Source organism: Tachysurus fulvidraco, chromosome 4 (genome assembly GCF_022655615.1).
Source record: "Tachysurus fulvidraco isolate hzauxx_2018 chromosome 4, HZAU_PFXX_2.0, whole genome shotgun sequence".
In the NCBI taxonomy this organism is placed as follows: Eukaryota; Metazoa; Chordata; class Actinopteri; order Siluriformes; family Bagridae; genus Tachysurus; species Tachysurus fulvidraco.
The window spans coordinates 15,273,449-15,293,127 of record NC_062521.1 but is presented as its reverse complement, the minus strand read 5'-3'; the positions used below and the strand labels follow the sequence as shown (position 1 = coordinate 15,293,127).

The 19,679-nt window shown below is 36.1% G+C and overlaps 3 protein-coding genes across 9 annotated transcripts in view; 2 read left to right on the top strand and 1 right to left on the bottom strand.

The window, feature by feature from the left end:
* The first annotated feature begins 1,749 nt into the window (after positions 1 to 1,749).
* On the top strand, positions 1,750 to 5,775 carry gdf10a (growth differentiation factor 10a). Its single transcript, XM_027141916.2, has 3 exons — positions 1,750 to 2,310; positions 2,921 to 3,822; positions 4,222 to 5,775. The coding sequence occupies exons 1-3, from the start codon at positions 2,082 to 2,084 to the stop codon at positions 4,411 to 4,413; spliced, it is 1,323 nt and encodes a 440-aa protein (XP_026997717.2). The 5' UTR covers positions 1,750 to 2,081; the 3' UTR covers positions 4,414 to 5,775.
* Positions 5,776 to 5,997: 222 nt separating this feature from the next.
* prdm8 (PR domain containing 8) lies at positions 5,998 to 10,795 on the bottom strand. The gene is made up of 4 exons (XM_027142186.2): positions 10,677 to 10,795; positions 10,031 to 10,250; positions 9,641 to 9,872; positions 5,998 to 9,473 (listed from the first exon to the last, which is right to left on the bottom strand). Exons 2-4 carry the CDS (start codon positions 10,244 to 10,246, stop codon positions 8,404 to 8,406), a joined length of 1,518 nt encoding a protein of 505 aa, XP_026997987.2. The 5' UTR covers positions 10,247 to 10,250; positions 10,677 to 10,795; the 3' UTR covers positions 5,998 to 8,403.
* antxr1d (ANTXR cell adhesion molecule 1d) overlaps positions 8,432 to 19,679 on the top strand; it is a 25,813-nt gene continuing 14,565 nt past the window's right edge. For 2 of the 7 annotated variants that reach the window (XR_007140444.1, XM_047812767.1), the window contains exons 1-11: positions 11,697 to 12,054; positions 14,009 to 14,080; positions 14,216 to 14,287; positions 14,372 to 14,453; positions 14,568 to 14,598; positions 14,696 to 14,769; positions 14,868 to 14,936; positions 15,057 to 15,137; positions 15,257 to 15,317; positions 19,227 to 19,325; positions 19,535 to 19,604. Coding sequence is in view for 6 of the 7 variants with exons in the window: in XM_047812767.1 (XP_047668723.1) it covers positions 11,906 to 12,054; positions 14,009 to 14,080; positions 14,216 to 14,287; positions 14,372 to 14,453; positions 14,568 to 14,598; positions 14,696 to 14,769; positions 14,868 to 14,936; positions 15,057 to 15,137; positions 15,257 to 15,317; positions 19,227 to 19,325; positions 19,535 to 19,604 (860 nt within the window). In the remaining variant the exon portion in view is untranslated. Of the gene's footprint in view, positions 8,474 to 8,620; positions 8,760 to 11,696; positions 12,055 to 14,008; positions 14,081 to 14,215; positions 14,288 to 14,371; positions 14,454 to 14,567; positions 14,599 to 14,695; positions 14,770 to 14,867; positions 14,937 to 15,056; positions 15,138 to 15,256; positions 15,318 to 19,226; positions 19,326 to 19,534; positions 19,605 to 19,679 lie in introns of those variants that run through there. The other 5 variants (XM_047812766.1, XM_027142184.2, XM_027142185.2 and 2 more) reach the window with 5 other exon arrangements.

Below are 19,679 nucleotides of genomic sequence, written 5' to 3'. Positions count from 1 at the left end.
ATAACCAGAGGTGACTGGGGCATACCCCTGGTGGATTTCATTGGACTGAAAAGTGTCAATAAAATCAAACAAAGAAGAAGCCAAAACATGTCCAAGTATTTTTTTTTCTAAGCTAAAACCATAAACATGTTTTACTGTTATAATGACACACATTTAAAGAATATAATTAATAGTCTGCCAAAAATGCAAATAAATTAAAATGTGGTTTGTTGAATGTTTAGCTCTCTGTATGAAAAATGATGGGAACAAGATTGTGTCTAACATTTCAAACTTGATGGAAACAATACTGGTGTTGATGTGGTTATATTGTGAAAATAAACTTTGACTGTGTTTAGAATATTTAGACTGTAAAAGCCAAACTGAGGTCATATGAAACATGACTTATGGAGATGTATTTACATGCTTTCTCTAATTGGCCCATGTTCCAATGAAAGTTAAAGATTGAAAGATTGTTTTGTAATGCCTAACATTTGCTAACAAACACAAACGTAATTGAAAAAGTGAAAATAGGAAATATACCTTTTACAAATCAACCAGTAAATCTTCATAATTAGTTGGTAGAATTTGTTTTTCTCAGTTGTTAAGATTTCCATCAAAAAAGCACTGACAAACAAGACTGCAACTGCATTGATTAGTAATTGATTAGTGCAGTTGCTTGATTATAAGTGAAACTGATAAAATAATTTAAAAAAAAACAGGAACCAATGTGTTTCTGCTCAGATTTGAAACAGCAAAACGTGATATTGAGAAAGAAAATTTTGTTGTTTCAACTGATGGGAAATTTAAAACCTTCTGATGAGACTGCGAAATGAAAAAAAAAAGACCTTCGGTATTTCAGATGTATTTTTTAGATACTCGGGAATAACTTAAAAAGAATGAGATATATAACTCTGTTTATATCTGTCTCTATTGTGACAAAAGCAAAAACGTTACACTGAATCACTAAGGTTTTTTTTGACACTTAGTGGATAATGACTTTAAGATCAGGTGGATGAAAGCATTTTTACAACTATTATTGTGCTGAAATAATATCTAATAATAATAATAATAATAATAATAATAATAATAATAATAATAATAATAATAATAATAATAATAATAATAATATCTACCTATTTTGATAACTGGATGTCTGACATAGGATATGAGTGTGATTAACAACAACAACAACAACAACAACAACAACAACAATAATAATAATAATAATAATAATAATAATAATAATAATAATAATAATAATAATAATAATAATAATGGGTTATTTATAGTTTTTGACACTGTTATCGAACCATATCACTTGCTCATAGGAGTTTTAGTCTGGCAATAAAGCCAGTAAAATAAAGTTCAAATGTCTATGTAAAGTTGGTATTGCAAACATCAACTGTATGTGTGATAAAAGGATGCATTGCTGTTATACAACAGACTCTTATACAACATAACTGAACACCTTTCTTTTTAGGAAAGTCGAATCTTTATTTTCTTGCATTGTTTATTTCAGATTTATGATGTTTTTATCCTTTAAATTGTTTTTATATTATCAGCTAGATGGGGCGAAAAGGAAATATCTTGTTATGATCTACTGTATAAGATAAAATAATCGCTTATTATCTAGCCCTGAATGTCAGGGTTAGGGTTAGTGTGTATTTTTTATCCATACTATACTATGCTTCCTATAGCATCAGTAGTATGTGGTGTAGGGTGCTGTCAGGTTTGCGTGCGTTTCCCTGCTTGCTGTTGGTTCTTACGCGCGTGCGTCAGCCTCCAGTGCAGCATATGTTCTGAGCCACGTTTTAGTGGCGCTCATAAGAAACAAGCGCACATTCAACAGGTTAAGCAAGACACAGCGGATACTCTCCTGACACTTTTATTCAGTGCGTCACTAAAGGAAAAAATACTAAAGCGGAAACTTGTTTTAACGGGTAATTCGTGAAGTTGGTCTCTGGGTGCACGATCTGTTTTTTTTGTTTTGTTTTGTTTTTACTTTTTTTGCACTCTTTCTTTTTAGTTTGCGCGCTGGTCCTTTGGAAGCTTATCTGTCTTGATCGAATTTTTTTTGTTTTTTTGTGTTTCTTTTTTTAATCATGGCTTTTAAATGCACCGTTTTGGCACACCTGCTGCTCTTTTCGACCATATGTGTTCTTGCCCAAGAAGTGTCAGGCTTTGTGTTGGATGTGCCACCTGATGAAGTCAGTGACAGCACGGAAACAGACAGAGTATCACAGCATATGTTCAAACTCTACGAGAAATACAACAGAGAGCAGAACTGGCCAAAAAATACAAATACTGTGAGAAGTTTTAAAGCCAAGCCTGGTGAGTTTGGGGAGCTTTCCTTTTTTTCCTTCACATGTGCACCATACAGATAGGTTGAATTCCAAGTGGTGTAAAAAAGAAATTATACTGATATTGTCAAGATCATTCAGTCTTCTGTGATGACTGTAGTAAAAGTTTATTCTCTCCGACTATGTAAGAATAAGGTAAATGTATATTGTATACACAAATGTCAAAAATCATTTTCTGGATTTTTCAAATATTATGTTTAGTCTCAAAAGTGGCAGCAGAGAGATTTTCACTGAACTGACCAACCCCTTAACATTAAACTGTAATCATGTGCTTAGTAGGTATACTGAAAATGAACAAAAAAGCATTAAAAAGCTATAGAGGACATATCTTTATGACAAAGGCAAATTTTAACATTGTTTCAGTCTACAAAAATGTTTTATCAGAATGTATTATTGATATCACATTACTAAATTCTAGGCAGGCTTATAAGGAAGCTTAAATAATCATATCCACATGGTTCCAGCTGCTTCAGGAGTAATGTATCACCTCATTTTGTCCTTTCTTAGAACAAAAAGCCTGCTGTTGAAGTCTGCTTTTACATCGCATATATAACTAGCAGTTGTTCTCTGTTTCCCTGCAGAAAGCTTGGAACAACGTGTTTTGTATCACCTAAATCTAACATTGCTTCAAGATTCTGAGACCGTTCTCACATCCACACTTCATTTCTCTTTTGACAAACGGCCACGTCAGAGGTCCTGGTTCTGCAAGCGCTACCGCAGTCCTTCCTGTCGTATCCAGAACCATCACTACATGCCATCATTTCATCTTTTATTCCGAGGTCATTCCTCTGATTCACCTTTGGGCTCATTGCTTGGGAACATCACTTTTTACCCAAATAGTAGAGGGATATGGCAAACAAAAGACATGTCTCAAATCATAAAGGAAGCAAGACTCAGGGAGCAAGCTATAATAACTCTGGAGTTTGATTATGGCAAAAAATACCTCGGGTATCAGGAGCGCTTGTCAGCCTTCAAAACGCCATACGTTCTAGTGTATGCCAATGACCAAGCAATTTCAGAGCCTAACAGTGTGGCCATGAGCTTACAGAGGTATGACCCATTTCCCGCAGATGACAAGACCACACCATCTTCAAACACTTCACCTGATATGCGGGTTAAAAGGGACTTGTATTTTCATGACCCCATCCAGAACAATGAGCTACCTGAGGTGGAGTATAACAGCTTCAAGGAGCATGATAAGTGGGAAAGCACTTATCTATCACTGAAGCCAAAGACATCTAAAAAAGAGCAGAGGAAGAAAGACCAAGGGCATGTTGATGGACTGAACAAGTTACAGGTTCTCAGCTTTGATGAGAAAACCATGAAGAAAGCACGGAGGAGACAGTGGAGAGAGCCTCGTGTCTGTTCCAGAAGGTACCTGAAGGTGGATTTTGCAGATATTGGCTGGAGTGAATGGATCTTGTCCCCTAAATCCTTTGACGCCTACTACTGCACAGGAACATGTGAATTTCCCATACATAAGGTTTGAACATCTTATACTGGTTACTATACACTTTCATAGATTAGAGTAAATCATTTAGACATATTGAAAAATTTAAAAATGTCTTTTGTAGCCAGACTTTACTCAAAGAATTCCTTCACAAAGCGTTCAGTTCCAGCATTAGTCAAGCACACAAGCATTAAGTGTAATTGAGTTCACATAATTTGAGCTTTAATGGTGTTTTAGAGGGACTCATTTTCTTGTTTTCCTTTTTTCCACTACTTTAAACAGTCAGTTGAAAAGTTTTTAAGGGTGGTTTGAAATGTTGAGATTGTGTCCTCTCATACTCTGTACAAAAACACAGAGAGAAGAATGTGTTTGAAGTTACTTTCCTACATTTTGTACATTATTCACTCTGGGTTTTTTTCTCCTCTATTTTAGGTTGTTGGCCCATCCAACCATGCAACCATTCAAAGTATAGTGAAGACAGTTGGTATCATTCCAGGCATCCCGGAGCCCTGCTGTGTACCTGAGAAAATGAACCCTCTCAGCGTCCTCTTCCTGGACGAAGCCAAAAACATTGTATTAAAGAACTACCCCGACATGTCAGTGGAGACATGCTCCTGCCGATAGGTTCAGTGTTCACTCGGTGGTCCTTGGAATATCCACATACAGTATATGGAAACATGTTCATGTGTTGTGGTTACAACACCAAAACAAAATGTGAAGAGACATATTGTCTGTAGTTGCCACATACTGTACAGTACCCACTGCAAATATATGATGTTAAGGTCTTTACACACTCATTCAATCCTGATTTACAGTTTTCGTTATAATGAGGATCTTTAACGATGAACATTGTCTCTAAAACAAATGTAAATTAATCAAGAGATTGGTTCAATAGTTATTGCATTGCTGCTTTATGTATGAAATAGAGTCATTATTTTTGATGATAAACAGTAAAAGATTTTGTCAAAACATTATGTAGAGATATCCAGGTGGAAGCAGAGATTATTTAAATTATGCACCAGGTAGTCACTATGCTTGGCATTTAAGTTACTTTAAATAGTGTATAAACATGTACTGCCTTCGGAACTGAGTTTCTGTTTTCACAAAATGTATCATATACCATCAGCAGACACTCCACAGCTGGAGATTCAGTTTTAAAACTAATAATGAGGCTTTGAAACCAGGCTTTGGTTTCAAGACTGTTAAGCGTTGAGCTAACAATAAGCCACTCATATTTAAAAGTTTTCCTTGGAATACTTCCAAGTGGTTGTGTGTCAGAAGTAGACTACTCACCAAGGTCACCAATGTGTTAAATCATCCTCAGACAGCTTGTGTTACTTTTAGAGATGTAATCAAGAGTTCAGAGACGCTATAGGGGATTACAATTATGAATGGGATGTATTATCTTCTTATCCATGTCTACATAACAGTATTTAATAATTGACCTAATTGTGTAATATTTGGGGTGAATGTGTTTGTATACAATATTTACAGTATAAGGTCAATGTTTCAATATGATGTGTTAGAAAATGTATTTTTGTACATGTATTTTTTTTTTAAATTATAAACTGAAATTAGTTATGTGTATAGTGATTATGTAGGATTTAAAAAATATTCCAAACTACTTGTGAGAGTCTTGATTTTGTAACAGCATATTGACGTTTTAAAAGCAGTTTCTTACTGAAAGGCTTTTGTTGTAAAGATCTCTGAATAACGTAAAAAGAGTGAACACTGATTGGTCTCTGAAAGCAGCCTTCTCCACTTCAACATCAAAGAAAAGGATGGATGAGTCTTCGCTTTGCCTAGTCGTCAGTTCAAACCCACTTCAAGAGCCACCAGGCTTTGAGGGCAGGATGTTAACGTTTTTCTCACAACAAATGATGTCACTCCTTTCAAACACACTCAAGACATTGTCATCCACAACAGACCAGAAATGCTAATGATTTATTTGAACATTAACCAGTTACTCAGGGCTATAAATAAAAATTAAACACCCTTGTCAGTAGTGCTTTTTTTATTTTCCAAAATTATACAAGATTTAGTAATATTTATTCAATTCAATTCAAGTTTATTTGTATAGCGCTTTTTACAATTGACAATGTCTCAAAGCAGCATTACAGAACATAAACATAGAACAAAAGGTTATTATAAAAAATAATATAAAGATTAATAGAATACAAATTTCAAGATTTATATAATGCCTCTGATTCTCATGAATGCATTTTCCAGATTTATAATTTATCACATTTTCATTATCACAAATTATCACAATAAAGATGCATTGCCCTCTAAATGCAGGCAAATAATTTTGGAAACATTTTGTATTTTACTAATTCAAATATTTGTTAACATGCATTTTATATATTGTTTTGTGCTTTGAGTGTTAGAATTTCTTTTTAATAATATTCATTCTGCCAGCAACCACTACCCACAAAAACACTTAAAATCAGTGGCAAAATTAGACATCTACAAGAGGGAATCCCCAGTTAAATGAATGAACAGAAAAAACATTTTGAATACAGCCAAAACAAAGTATTTCTCATCTGATTAGCATCTAATGCAGCCTGATCACTAATTATGCTGTAATTTTTCTCACAAATTTCTCACAAAAAAGAACGATAGTCCCATGAGCACTCTTTCTCTCTCTCTGTCTGTCTCTCTCTTACTCACACACAAACACACACACACACATTCTCTCTCTCTCTCTCTCTCTCTCTCTCTCTCTCTCTCTCTCTCTCTCTCTCTCTCTCTCTTCCACAGTCTGAATGCAACTCTTCAAAAGGTAGGAAAAAGCTCCCTCTACAGGACCATAAGAGTATGTGAGTTTGAGGTCTATATCTTATTCATGATATAATTTAAAATAATAACATGCTTTAAGTGATGAATTGAATTTTATTCAAGAAAATATAATAGATTTTGTCCCCATACATTTACACACAAATTCACACAAATATTAATTCCTTTATCATTGAGTGTAAGCAGGCGACGTCCCACTTTGTCAAGGCATATATAGCTAAGTGTTCGAATAACTCAAAAATCTGTTTATTCTACCTGTTAACAGTTAGTCTTTTTCAGAATGCATACTTCTTCCACTAATATCTAACAGGCATAAAAGAAAAAAAAGAAAAACAATGTTCATTTTTATGAACCATCAAACACCAAGACAAGACCAAAACACCAAAACATCAGCATCAGAAGAATGACATTAGCCTGTATTTAGAGTATGTTTAATTACTATAATGATTACTAATTTTGCTTCCTAATCCCATGTGATCACTTCAGTCTGTATAGTTTGGAGCATGAATACAACATCATGGAAACATCTACAATTCTGCTCTTCTTGCCCTTAAAGACATTTTGCAGAGATTTCCAAAAGATATACATTTTCAGAACACAGTTAAATTAAAATGCAGTGGCTAATGATGATGTCATTTTAAGTTGAGCTTGAAGCATTTTAAAGGTCTTGAAATGGCATTCTGGACTACTAGTCAGAGTAAGACAAGGTATTAATAAAAAAAACACACTATTTTGATTTGTTTGAACATGTCTTGTTGACTGAATAAATTTTAGGTAAGCCAATTATTATTATTATTATTATTATTATTATTATTATTATTATTATTATTATTATTATTGTTGTTGTTGTTGTTGTTGTTGTTGTTAAACAATTAATATGCATTATGTATGCTAACATCTTTCCAAATGCAATAATCTAGTTTCGTTACTTCGACAGACATTTCAACAATTCAAATAGAATATCTTATAATCTTTAAACTATTGAGTAATGAATTACTACAGTGATAATAAGGAATAAATCCCAAATGTGTTGCAGGTTGCAGTCTTTAAAGCAGGACTTTTACTGAAATAATGTGTCACAAAATATATAAAGGCTATACCACCCCCACCCCACTGTTGTCCTTTGAGATGATTAAAAATGACTTGACATAATGATGAAAGAAACATTGAACATGCCATATGTAAAGAAACTAGTACTTTTGATCGTAGTGCAACAACTAAAAACAAAACCACAACAGATTAAATAATAATAATAATAAAATAAATAAATACACTAAATTAGCCCTACTCATGGTTTAGTCTGGCTGCTAACAAAATGTTAGTGAAAATGTCTATTTATAGATCTCTATTCTCAAACCTGAGCTTCGTAAGGCACTATCGACTGTAACTCAGTATTAGTCGCAACCCGATTGTGATGTTAGTATTGTAAAGTTCAACATCCTTTACAATTAGCCAGATACACTGAATAGAAAACTAAGGTCATGAGATGTTGACTGATATTCTGCTGTGGAGTTCTGTGGCCATCTCGTGGAGACCAACAGAACTGAGGGGGGAGTTAATAAATAATTATTTTAGACTGCTTATTTTTAATTTTTAACAAGGGACCTAAAAGATGTTAACGTTGGCAATTTTGAATTTAGATCTACTTATGTTAGAATATGACCTGCATCAACTTTCACATTGTTGTTTTTAGGTGTTATTTGGCTTGTAAACATACAGGAATATATACTTGTTTTAATCAATGCACTCTGTTATACGCATGGCCTGATGCACCTGATGCACCAAACCGTATGAAAACATTATTTTTTAGTCCTTGGATCAGTTATGTGAAGTCATGTGACGCGAGAGATGATGACGTTCGCGGAAGTATTCATGACAGATTGGGCAGGTGAGTTTCTCCTCTCGTCTCCTCCGACTCTGAGCCTCGGCGGCGAACTCTTTCTTGTGGTGCGAGCGCATGTGAAACACTAAGTCCGAAGTCATCCGGAATGAGAGGTTGCACTTAGCGCACCAGTTCTGCACCGTCACGGCCATAGAACTGAGAGTAGGAGGAAGAAGTCTGAGAGAAGAGGTGGGCTGTAAAGGGCCACTGATGTTCCTGCACCACACATCCGGTGCGTAATGCAAGGAAACAGGAGCGCTCATGATAGCCGGCGAGACAGTTTGTGTGCTGGGTAGGTCGCCTTGAAACAAGTGAGACGACAACATATGTCTGTATCCCAAAGCTGCCTGTTCTGTAACATCATCCGAAACGCCGATAGGTCTCTGATGCTGCTGGTCCTCAGGGATGCTGAGCCTGCTGGGTTTGCAGAAAGCGCTCTTTTGATCCGCATGCGCACCCCAAAGCAAAAAGGCGCTAGAGTCGGACTGAAGGCCCAAAGCAGCCTCTCTGTCCAACTGTAAAGTCGATACGGATGGGTTTTCTCGTGTTATATCCCCTGCCTTGGATGGCTGATCCGATTTCGTTTTCTTGGACTCGACAAACGCACTGCTTTTGGCGCTTTTTGATTTAGAAGTTGGAGAACTGGAGACTTTTATGGTCGGTTCCGTAAAATCATGGTCATGCGGAAAGTCCTTGTTGACGTGTGTCATATTGTTATGATTGGCCATGTTCTTTTTCTCCAGCAAAACAGGTTTTCTGCATTTCGGACTCAAAGCTTCGTCGTTCCTTCTTTTTCGATCCTCTGACGAGCCCGACTTTTTATGTTCCAAGTCCCTTGCGATGTTGTGGAAGTCAGTGACACTGCGTTGTCGCCGTGTTTCAGCGTGTTTCTGTTCGCTTTCTCCTCGCACGATGTCCACTTTAACTTGCGTGCACAAAAAGCGACAGTGAGCTAAAAAAGGGTTTTCGTGTTTAAACGCCAGTCCGCACTTCCCACACGAGTAACCTGTGTTAAAAAAAAAAACAAAAAACATTAATATCATTACGCGCATATGCATTCCAGTGCATGCGCAACTGACCACAAGTGTTATTGCCAGCTATAAATGTTTATGAATAGGCGCGCGCTAATCTGGGACGACATTTGTGACCCATAACAAAGTGAGCAGTCCTTACCATCTGTCAGGGCCCTGGTTTTAATGTCGCTAAAGCCCAAAAGATGAGACAGCTCCTCGTCGTACCAGACGAGCAGTTCCTCCCCTTGGCTAATATCTCGAATAGTGCGGAAATACAGCTGGCCGGCTTTCAGATAGGCCTCAGTGTTCTGCTCTTCTGCGTCCATGGCAGCCTGCACCAACCTTAGCCAAGGAACCACTAACGGAGAACTCTTCAATGCATCCGGATCTACCTGTTGATAAACGTGCTCTATTTATACACACAGAGGAATAACCCTGATACTATGTACAGTATGTTTCACTGCACGTGTCTTGTGTAGTCTAATAATAAGCTTAATATCATAATAGTATTTCCTTATAAATGGTGCCATGTGGTGCATGAACTACTTACTCTGAACACGTAGGCTTTCCCTCCTCTGTCAAACGACTTGAGTGCGATGAACGCTATTGTGTCATAAATAGTATTATGAAGCACACAAGGACCGAAAGACACTCCTGCTGGTATGTCCTGTGTAACCTGGACACTGGTGAAGAAATCAGGGACATGATGGTGGAGAAATTTGCTGTCGTTGGTCCATAAAGCACGCGGCACTAAACTCTGTTCCATGGTCCTGTAAAATACATGACAATCATTAATCTGTGTATATCCGCTATATTTCCAAATGCCTTGTATTATTTAATGCGGTCTATTTCACTGAACAGTTATTAATGTTATATCCATTTTAAAAAGAATTATTTATATCTCTACATTAAATACGCAATTGTCTAGTAAATCATTAGGTATAGCAGGAAAGTAAAGGTATTATTTAACAACCTAACTATTTAATTTCGTGTCTCATCTAATGTCCTGACTCCTGTAGTTTCACACCTCTAGCAAATGCAAACGAAATACAGTATATAACAATAAATATTTTTTTTACCTAAATTAGATTTGCGTAAAACTACACAATTAAATGTGTAGGTTAATCTGTACCAAATATTGTTTACCCACATTTATAAATGAAGCAGACATGATATAGTCAAAGAGTCTAACTTACAGAGAGATCTCAAGATGCTCCACAGACCTCGATTTAGCAGAGGAGAGCGTGTGTGTGTGTGTGTGTGTGTGTGATGAGGTTCTAGCGTGTGTGATGAAGCTCTAGTGTCCGAGTTGCTGCAGCTCATCTGAGCGCCTCTGCGTTTTTACGTCGTGCTCATTAGACAAGGGGGAGGCGAGTGGCAGGCTGAGTGACCACTGAGCTCATATATCACAAATAAGCAATTATCTCCGAGAAATTAGAAGATCCGAGACACACTGCTGATAGAATGTTTAGGGAATTATACAGTTTACATTTTCCAAATCGTCATAAATACCTAAATAATTGGACGATATGTATTAGTATAAATATTCTTAACAGTCCAGGTGATTTTAGATTTAATTATAATAAAACTACATTTCTCAAATTATTTCCAAATTTAATTTCAGTTTACTTTATATACTTTATTATTATTATTATTATTATTATTATTATTATTATTATTATTATTATTGTTGTTGTTGTTTTGCTGTTGTTGTTGTTGGTGGTAGTAGTAATATTAAGCAACTTACAAAACATCGCAATAGTGCAAAATTGTCTGTGTGTGTGCGCACGTGTGTGTGTGCGCGCGCGCGCGCCATGGAAATAGATACAAAATCAATGCACTTTGATTTATTTATACTATATGTTCATTGAAGTTCAAACTTAAACGAAAACAAAACACGTGTTCTGTATACTTTGTGTCTTTGTACTTATTTACGCAAATCTAAGATTTACTCCCAACACAGCGACATCCTGTCTATCTATTCTTGAGTGCAGTTCCATCCAACAATCCAGTGATATTGTTGGCCAAGTTGTATTCAGACACTTCAGCATTTCCGATCAGTGGTACTGGTAATGCGTTTAGATTACATATAATTTTATCCAGATGTGTAAACATATTTCAAATACAGCATGTAGGTTAATCTCGTATTAAACCCACTGCTGATGTGTAAGTGTGTTTGGCTGAACAACACTTCCTCCGATAAAGTGCGCTCTCTCTGTCCGGAGTGTGCACTAGAGGAGGGGCAATTCAGGATGGTTTGGAAGCGGACACTCGGAACACTGCAGCATTTAACACGCTGACAATTCAATGTCATCTGGGTGGAATATGTTCGCTGGGAAAGATTGATTTATTTTCTGAGGAATTATGAGAAATCTGAGTTTTGTCGCTTGTTTTGCATGGAACTGAATGAATTGTTTGGGGAAAGATGGCGCGCCTTTTGCTTAGCTTTGGTGTGGCTGTGGGTCTGGTAGGAATGGCGATGTTCACACTTCCAAATGCAAAAGCTGAGCCTCATGTTAAGGAGGAGGAGAGCTCTTGTCAAGGTGCCTTCGACTTGTATTTTGTCCTCGACAAGTAAGTGGTGCTCGACTATTATTCGCCAATCTGAAGTGTCCATGCGTAAAGCATTTGACCGCTTTATATGTGACGCACATGACAAGTAGCACTGTACCATGAGGTTTAATGAACCTATCGAAACGCTTGTTTTGTACTTAATTACATTGTAAAGTGAAACAATTACTTAAAAGTTTAGTGTGAAAAACTTTCAAATGTTTGAGATAATGTTCAACCAGGACGTTTTAGCTTTTATGGCTGAGATTTGATTGGGATTTCTTGTGTCTTCATCAGCTGCTCTTTTTTGTTGCTATTATTAACTGAGTAAAACCTTATATAAATAATATTTACAGCTAGAACCCCTTCCATTTTAAATTATTATTTTGTTTTTGTTTACCATGTAAAACTGTTAGTGTATGTACATATCATTTTAAATATGGGGCATATACACATTGTAACCAAAAGGCAATTTGCTTGTACTATACTGCATTTTATGGTTGTTGTTGTTGTTGATGTTGTTGTTAGCCTCTAGCACCTCCTTTAACCAACCAACACCCAGCACCCAGGGCAGGATGATATAGATCTCAGCTGCTTGACCCCTGAAGGACTTATAGTCTGAAGCACACACTGTATCTTGATCCTAGTTTTGCAGCACTGAAAAACACTATATTGTGATTTGCAGCACCTTGAAGGTCTGAATAGCTTAACATGCTCCGACTTGCTGTTTTACAGTAATAGTAAGCTTTTTATGCACCACTTTAGGGCATGCATAGGCTTCATTCCAGTAAGTCCCAGTTGATTAAACATTTTAGAAATGAAGAATCGTAATGAAGATATAACATATTCACACATGTTTAATTTTCTTTAATTGAAGTAAATTCAATCAGTAATACTGAATAGTATTCAAGCCACCAGAAGGGATCAGTCAAGAATGCACCCCTATCTCATTTTAGACAAGCTAATATAACGTAAATGGTTATTATGCAGATTATACCATTTACTCACATGAATAAAGTTAATAAACTTATTACAAATGTCATTTCAGTTGGTTTCAAAGTCCAACCGTTATTCAAAAAGTAGGCAGAAGCACCTGATTTTTAGTGTCATGCTGCATTTAAAATTCCAGCAAACTCCATGAATTTAAAAGAATCCATTGACATACCAAACAGTTAATATCTTAAAAGATCTTCTTTTTCATGTCCACTCTACCTCCTATAGAAAGTTGTTCTAGGAAAAAATAGAAGATTTTGTGAAAAAAAAAAAAGTTCAGCATGTGCTTTGGAGGCTTATTTATTCTACAGATAATATTATAACATATACTACTATAGCATGTACTATATAGCATGTAATATATATATATATATATATATATATATATATATATATATATATATATATATATATATATATATATATATAATTATATTGTATTATTTAATAACACATAAAATAATGCCAAAGGCTTAAGGATTGATAATAAGTCTAAAAACAGTGTTCAGATCAAACTGCAAGAAAGGAGTCCAGTGCCACATCTAATAACCTTCTTCCTGTCAGCACATATGTTATCTTATGGCGTCACATTATTGAAATATAAATAGCTGTGTTTTAAATTATGCACATTCATTTCGTCAGTGATGAAGGCCTAAAAATAGGCTGATGTAAATGTCAGCTCTACTTTGGATCCCAACCTGTTACTCTTGGCCCTTGCCATCTGTTCCAATCTAACTGACTAGCTCAATGTGGAAGGGGTTCTGCTCCCTGTTAACAGCAGACACAATCATCTGACACAAAGGCAATTAGACCTTGTCGGAATGCATTGGGCACTGTAATTAATTAGTAATCTGTATTCTGTGCACCGGGTTTTCCAGCAGTTACTTCAATCAGACCAATAAAAATAATAATTACTGATTTACCACTTATAATCCCAAATCAGTGGACATATTACAGTGAAAATGTCAAACTTGTTTTTCTGCAGATCTGGAAGTGTCAAGCACCACTGGATTGAGATCTACTCCTTTGTGGAACATCTCGCAGAGAAATTCACAAGGTAATCCCTGTTCTGTTTTATTTTTCTGTTACTTTTAGTGCCATATTCTTGACTATAACTTTCCCCCCACATTCATTATTATTATTATTATTATTATTATTATTATTATTATTATTATTATTATTATTATTATAGCCCGATGCTAAGGATGTCCTTCATTGTCTTCTCAACACAAGGAACTATCATCATGGAACTAACTGAAAATAGGTAAGGCATTCATACCCCTCAATTTACAGTCCTTGTGTAAATAATCAGTGTGGCTCAGTTTCAGGTTCTTTTTTTAATAAACAGGGATGAAATTACCAAAGGCCTGAGTGTGCTAAAGAAAGTGGTACCAGGAGGTGACACATTTATGAATCTTGGATTACAAAAGGTATAATATACATAATGTATGTATATAATGCTTCTTATTACACTTTAAAATCTACCCTTTTATATCACTTTGCGACTATATTGAGGCTTTGCTATGCTTGCTTTGCAATTTTAGGCAAATGAACAAATATATCATGGAAATTATGGTAAGTGTCTCACCAATGTACAGTGTATGTAGTAACATTGTACTTAACCAAAGTGGTAAAACCAATTTAATCAATGTCATGTGACATTTTCTTTCAGGGACAGCCAGTGTTATCATTGCTTTGACGGATGGCGAGTTAAATACAAATCAGGTTATCACAGCACAGCAAGAGGCAAGTAAACTAGCTAGTGATGGACGTTAACATTGTTTACTTAATTCTGCACATCTTTAATGCATTAGGACTAAACGCATGTTGGTGTCTGTATGCAGGCACAGAGGGCCAGATCCCTTGGAGCCATAGTGTATTGTGTGGGAGTAAAAGACTTTAATCAAACACAGGTACCAAGTACAAAACACAGTTAAACAATATAATCTATCAATTTGTTCACAAAAAAAACTACAGTATTGTAGTTTGTAGATTCATAGACCATATAGGAATAATATTGTACTGTATGTTAGTTGGCTACCATCGCAGACACCATTGAGCATGTGTTTCCTGTTGTGGGAGGTTTCCACGCCCTAAGAGGAGTGATAGATTCAGTAAGTGTTATGCTGTGATTGCCTCAGTGTGCAATATAACATTTATATTAAGTGAAAGCTATGTGATTATAATGTTAAACATATATAGTGTAGCTAAATTATATATTCTTTCCTTTTAGATAATCAAAAAATCATGCATTGAAATTTTAGCAGCAGAGCCATCAAGTGTTTGTGCTGGAGGTAAGAGTAATACAATAACAGGTCGATTGTATTATTGTTGTATTATTAATCTACTTTTGGACAGTTTATAACATGGATTTATATCCAGGGACACCTTTAACTGTAAAATAAATTTCACAGAACCATTTAATGAATTTTATTAATGGCATACACACGCATCCAATTTATTAGGAACACCTTTACATATGCAGGTTTTTGGTGGTATCAAAACAGTTAGTCATATGGCAACAGCATAATAAGAAAAAATCATACAGATACAGCTTGAGGGCTTCAGTTAATGTTCTCATCAAACACCAGAATAGGTCAAAAGTCAATAGTCTGTAGACTTGGTTTGGCTCTTTCAGATACTGTAATTGTATAATAATACCTGCTATTTTCACATGCAACAGTCTGTAGTGTTCATAGTCTCTAGAGTAGTATAGAAAACAAACAACATTTAGTGAGCAGCTGTTCTGTGGGTGGAAACATCTTGTTGATAAGAAGGGCCAGAGGACAATGACCAGGAAGGATATAGTAACTCATATAATCACTCTTTTCAAGTGTGACGAGCTGAAAATATTAAAACTTGCAGTATATGGGCTAAAAAAGGCAGAAGACATCATGTTTGACTCCTGTCAGCCAAGAAACAGAGACCATCATAGGCACAGAGTCACCCAAACTGGACAGTTGAAGTTTAGAACACAAATCATCTGTTCTTTTTTCCAATGTTCCACTGTCTTCTTGTGGTGAGATTTTGCCCATGATAGCATCAGTTTCATGTTTTTGGCTTACAGGAGTGGAGCATAATGTGGACTCCCACTGTTATAGTCTTGTGATTTGTAGTGTTTTTGATGTGTTTGGCATGTTGTGAATTCTGAAATGCTTTTCTTCTCACCAGTTTTGTAAAGAGTGTTTATTCGAGTTACTCTAGACTTCCTGTCAGATTAGAGCAGTCTGGTCATTCTCTTCTGATCTCAGTTTGTTTCAGCTTGCAGTCCCATCAGTTTTTCATGCCATTCTAAATTCCAGAGATTGTGTTGCATGAAAATCCCAGGAGATCAGCAGATGCCATGCTGCATTTAAAGTGACATAAATCACATTTTTCCCTATTCTGATGTTTGATCATCAATTGAGTATTAATTGAAGCTCTTGACCTACTATTTGATTTGCATAATTTTGTGCTGCTGCCACTGTGTACAGGCGTACAGATGTTATTCCTAAACCTGTTACTGATGGAACACATTAGGTCCAATTTGACATTATTTACTTTACTCCTGTTTGAGTTATTGAGATTTGGATTAAACCCATTTAATTCAATTGACCAGTCAAACAGCTTACTGAGTTTAAGTGTAAGAATAATAAACATTATAACCTCGATAATGGTGGGTTGTCATTACCATTGCTGTAACTACATGTTTAAAGTTCATGCACTGACTACGGAATTTGTACTGTCTATCACTTTCAAACATACAGAGATTAAATATTTAGGATGGAGAAGTGAGACTGGTTTGCTTTTCTGTGTCTCTTTACTAACTGGCTGGCTGTAGCTTAATGTGCCTTCTGAGGATTATTCTACAACAGCTAGTCAGAAACTGATCATGTATGAGCAGCGCTAATGCGCTCACTGGCTTTGCCACAGTGACTGCGCAGTAAGTGCACTCTTCTGCCATAAGTGCATGCTAAAAAGGCCATGTCAATCCTCATCCATCCTGTTTGCTCTACACACAAGTGCTAAGTGTGGAGGCTTGTTCACTGAGCTGTATCCAATTAAACAAATGGGTATTTCACTGTTAAATGCAAGACTGGGTTTGGCCATTCAGAAGCTCAGACCTCAGACAACGATCAGATGTGGCAAACTAGGCCAAGACGAATCGGCCAGGCACAAAAAATACAAAAAAACCCAGCTCTCTGATATTACTTCATCATATCCTACAGCAGTGACAGATTATTTCTGCCACCATGCAAGATGTCAACTGGTCTGATAAATTAATCATTTTACTGTTCTTCTGTAAGAAACTGTAAAATTATAGAAGAGTCATCATTCGAGATAATAGTGTCTAATCATTCTGGTTATCATAATATGATTGTTATTACAGAGATTTTGTCATATCTTTAAACGTTTAAATAAGTCACATTTACATTAATAATGCAATGATTGATGGACTTAATCCTTAATGGAAATGTTTCATGACAATTAATGTCATAATTAGTGGAACAAATTGCCCAGTATTTAATCCAGATGCCATGGAAATCCATGAGATAATGGTGATACCTACTAGTTTTATTTTAGGAATATATATTTATATTTTATTTTAGATTCAATTTATTTTAGTTTATTTAAATATTAATTTTATCAATCATTGCATACTAACTTGTCTTATTAAGAAAGGATGCAGAACTGAATGCCTCAACCATCAGTAAATTCTAACACAAGGAAGATTTAAATGGCATAGATATTGTTCAGTCCATTATGGACTGTGTCATGATTAGCCTTCTCATGTGTGAGACTGATGTGAAGTGACCAGGCTACACAGCCTGAACACAGGCCATCTCTCGCTACAATGAGAGAACAACCTGATATATGACATGACAGCGATTGTTGTGTTGATGATTGCTCAGCCATTGCCTCAACACGCCATCATTCATTGGCAGAGATTGAAGTCCCTTCTTACATATGTCACCTTAGCTTTATGAGACCTGGCCAGGCGAGATTTAAGGTGTGGAGGGGGAGCATCAGTTTCTCAGCATGGTGTGGCGGGTGTGGGTCAGCAGCGTACCAGCCCCTGCTTACAATTTTGCTCCAAGCAGTACCCACTGCACTCTCCAGCACTGACCTTTATCCCCCATGCTGCCCTGTCACAACCTGACACACAACATCTGACAGTAACAGAGGAAGAAAAGGACATAGATGCTGCAGTCAATGAAATTAAAAGGAATTAGCGATTTCAGCCATGCAGATGTCTCATTAGGCAGGCAGTGCTGAGGAAAGCCAGGCGAAGGCAGTGCAAGGCAGAGGCATGTCATTAGGAGTCGTTAAGTCATTAGTATTACTAATGCTTTCTGTAATCTTTAAAATATTTTATTTATGTTGACAAATTCGGATTAAAACGCATTGTCGTATTTTTTCTGTTGAATGGGTAAAGAAATTTCCTATGAAGTAAAAGAAACAGATAATGTAAGGGTGTCTTACAGCAATGGCATTTACCTGACATTTACTTACTGCAGTGTTTTCTTGATGAAATCATGTCCGCAGAAGTTTTTTATCCAGTGAACTTTGAAGTTTAATATTAAAGGTCAAAAATATGGTTACATATATAGAGGATATTTCCTGTGAAATGAGAAAGAAATTTTCATTTTTAACATGCTTTATAAATCTTCATGCAGAAACGCATAAGCTTATGATCACTTTGCTTCCTGTAACACCCACTGTGGTCAAGGGTGTTTTTCTTCCCAACATATGCTACTTAGCAGCCGTTTGTAGCGCTGCAGCAGCGCCTGAGGCAGCGCAAAGGTCAGACAGCCAGCTTTCTCAGACACCAGTGTAGTCCCCTCCCCAGTCAAACAATGCAAAGCTATGTGAGAACTACATGGCTTTTCTCCTCATCACCAGTGGAAAATATGCTCTCTCACTCATTCCCATTGTGTAGAGTGTTTCTGAACAGTCCCTGGTCTTGCACTCATTATGGCATTTTTCTTAATTAACTGAAATATATAATGAACGATTATTCTCAGGGCCTGTGAAACCTATACCAGTAGTTTTTTTAAAAGTCTGTATTATTTTTACTATATACAATGATGTAATCAAATAATCACAGTTTTTGATCATGTGTGTTACAAGAAATAATTCATTGTATGTGTGTGTGTGTAAAGAAGAGTAGAAGCATTGCTGGTCATTTTAAACTCTACCGTACTGGTGTATATTTCTTGCAGAGGAATTCCAAGTGGTTGTTCGAGGCAGAGGCTTTTTGTATGCCAGAAATATCAATCAGGTCTTGTGCAGCTTCAAAATCAATGACACGGTCACAGTGAGTAAGTAACAGTGAGTTTAAGTAAGCGTGCATTTAGTTCTAAATTGTATTTAAAGATGTAAATGGGGTCAGTTTTAAAACAATTTATTCTCAGTGAAAAAAGTTACCATTTGGTTTATTAAGAAAAAAGTGGAGCTACAGATGAGCAGTGGAAATTATTGTGTTAATTAACTCACACTTATTTGAATAAATCTATTTTTTTATTCCTAGATGAGAAGCCTGTAAATGTTGAAGACATGCTTCTGCTTTGCCCAGCACCAGTTATAGAAGAAGTTGGAAAGTAAGTGTCAAAGCTAATCACTACTTGCTTTGCCCGAAAACATCACTACCCTTGAAACATTTGGGTCAATGTCAT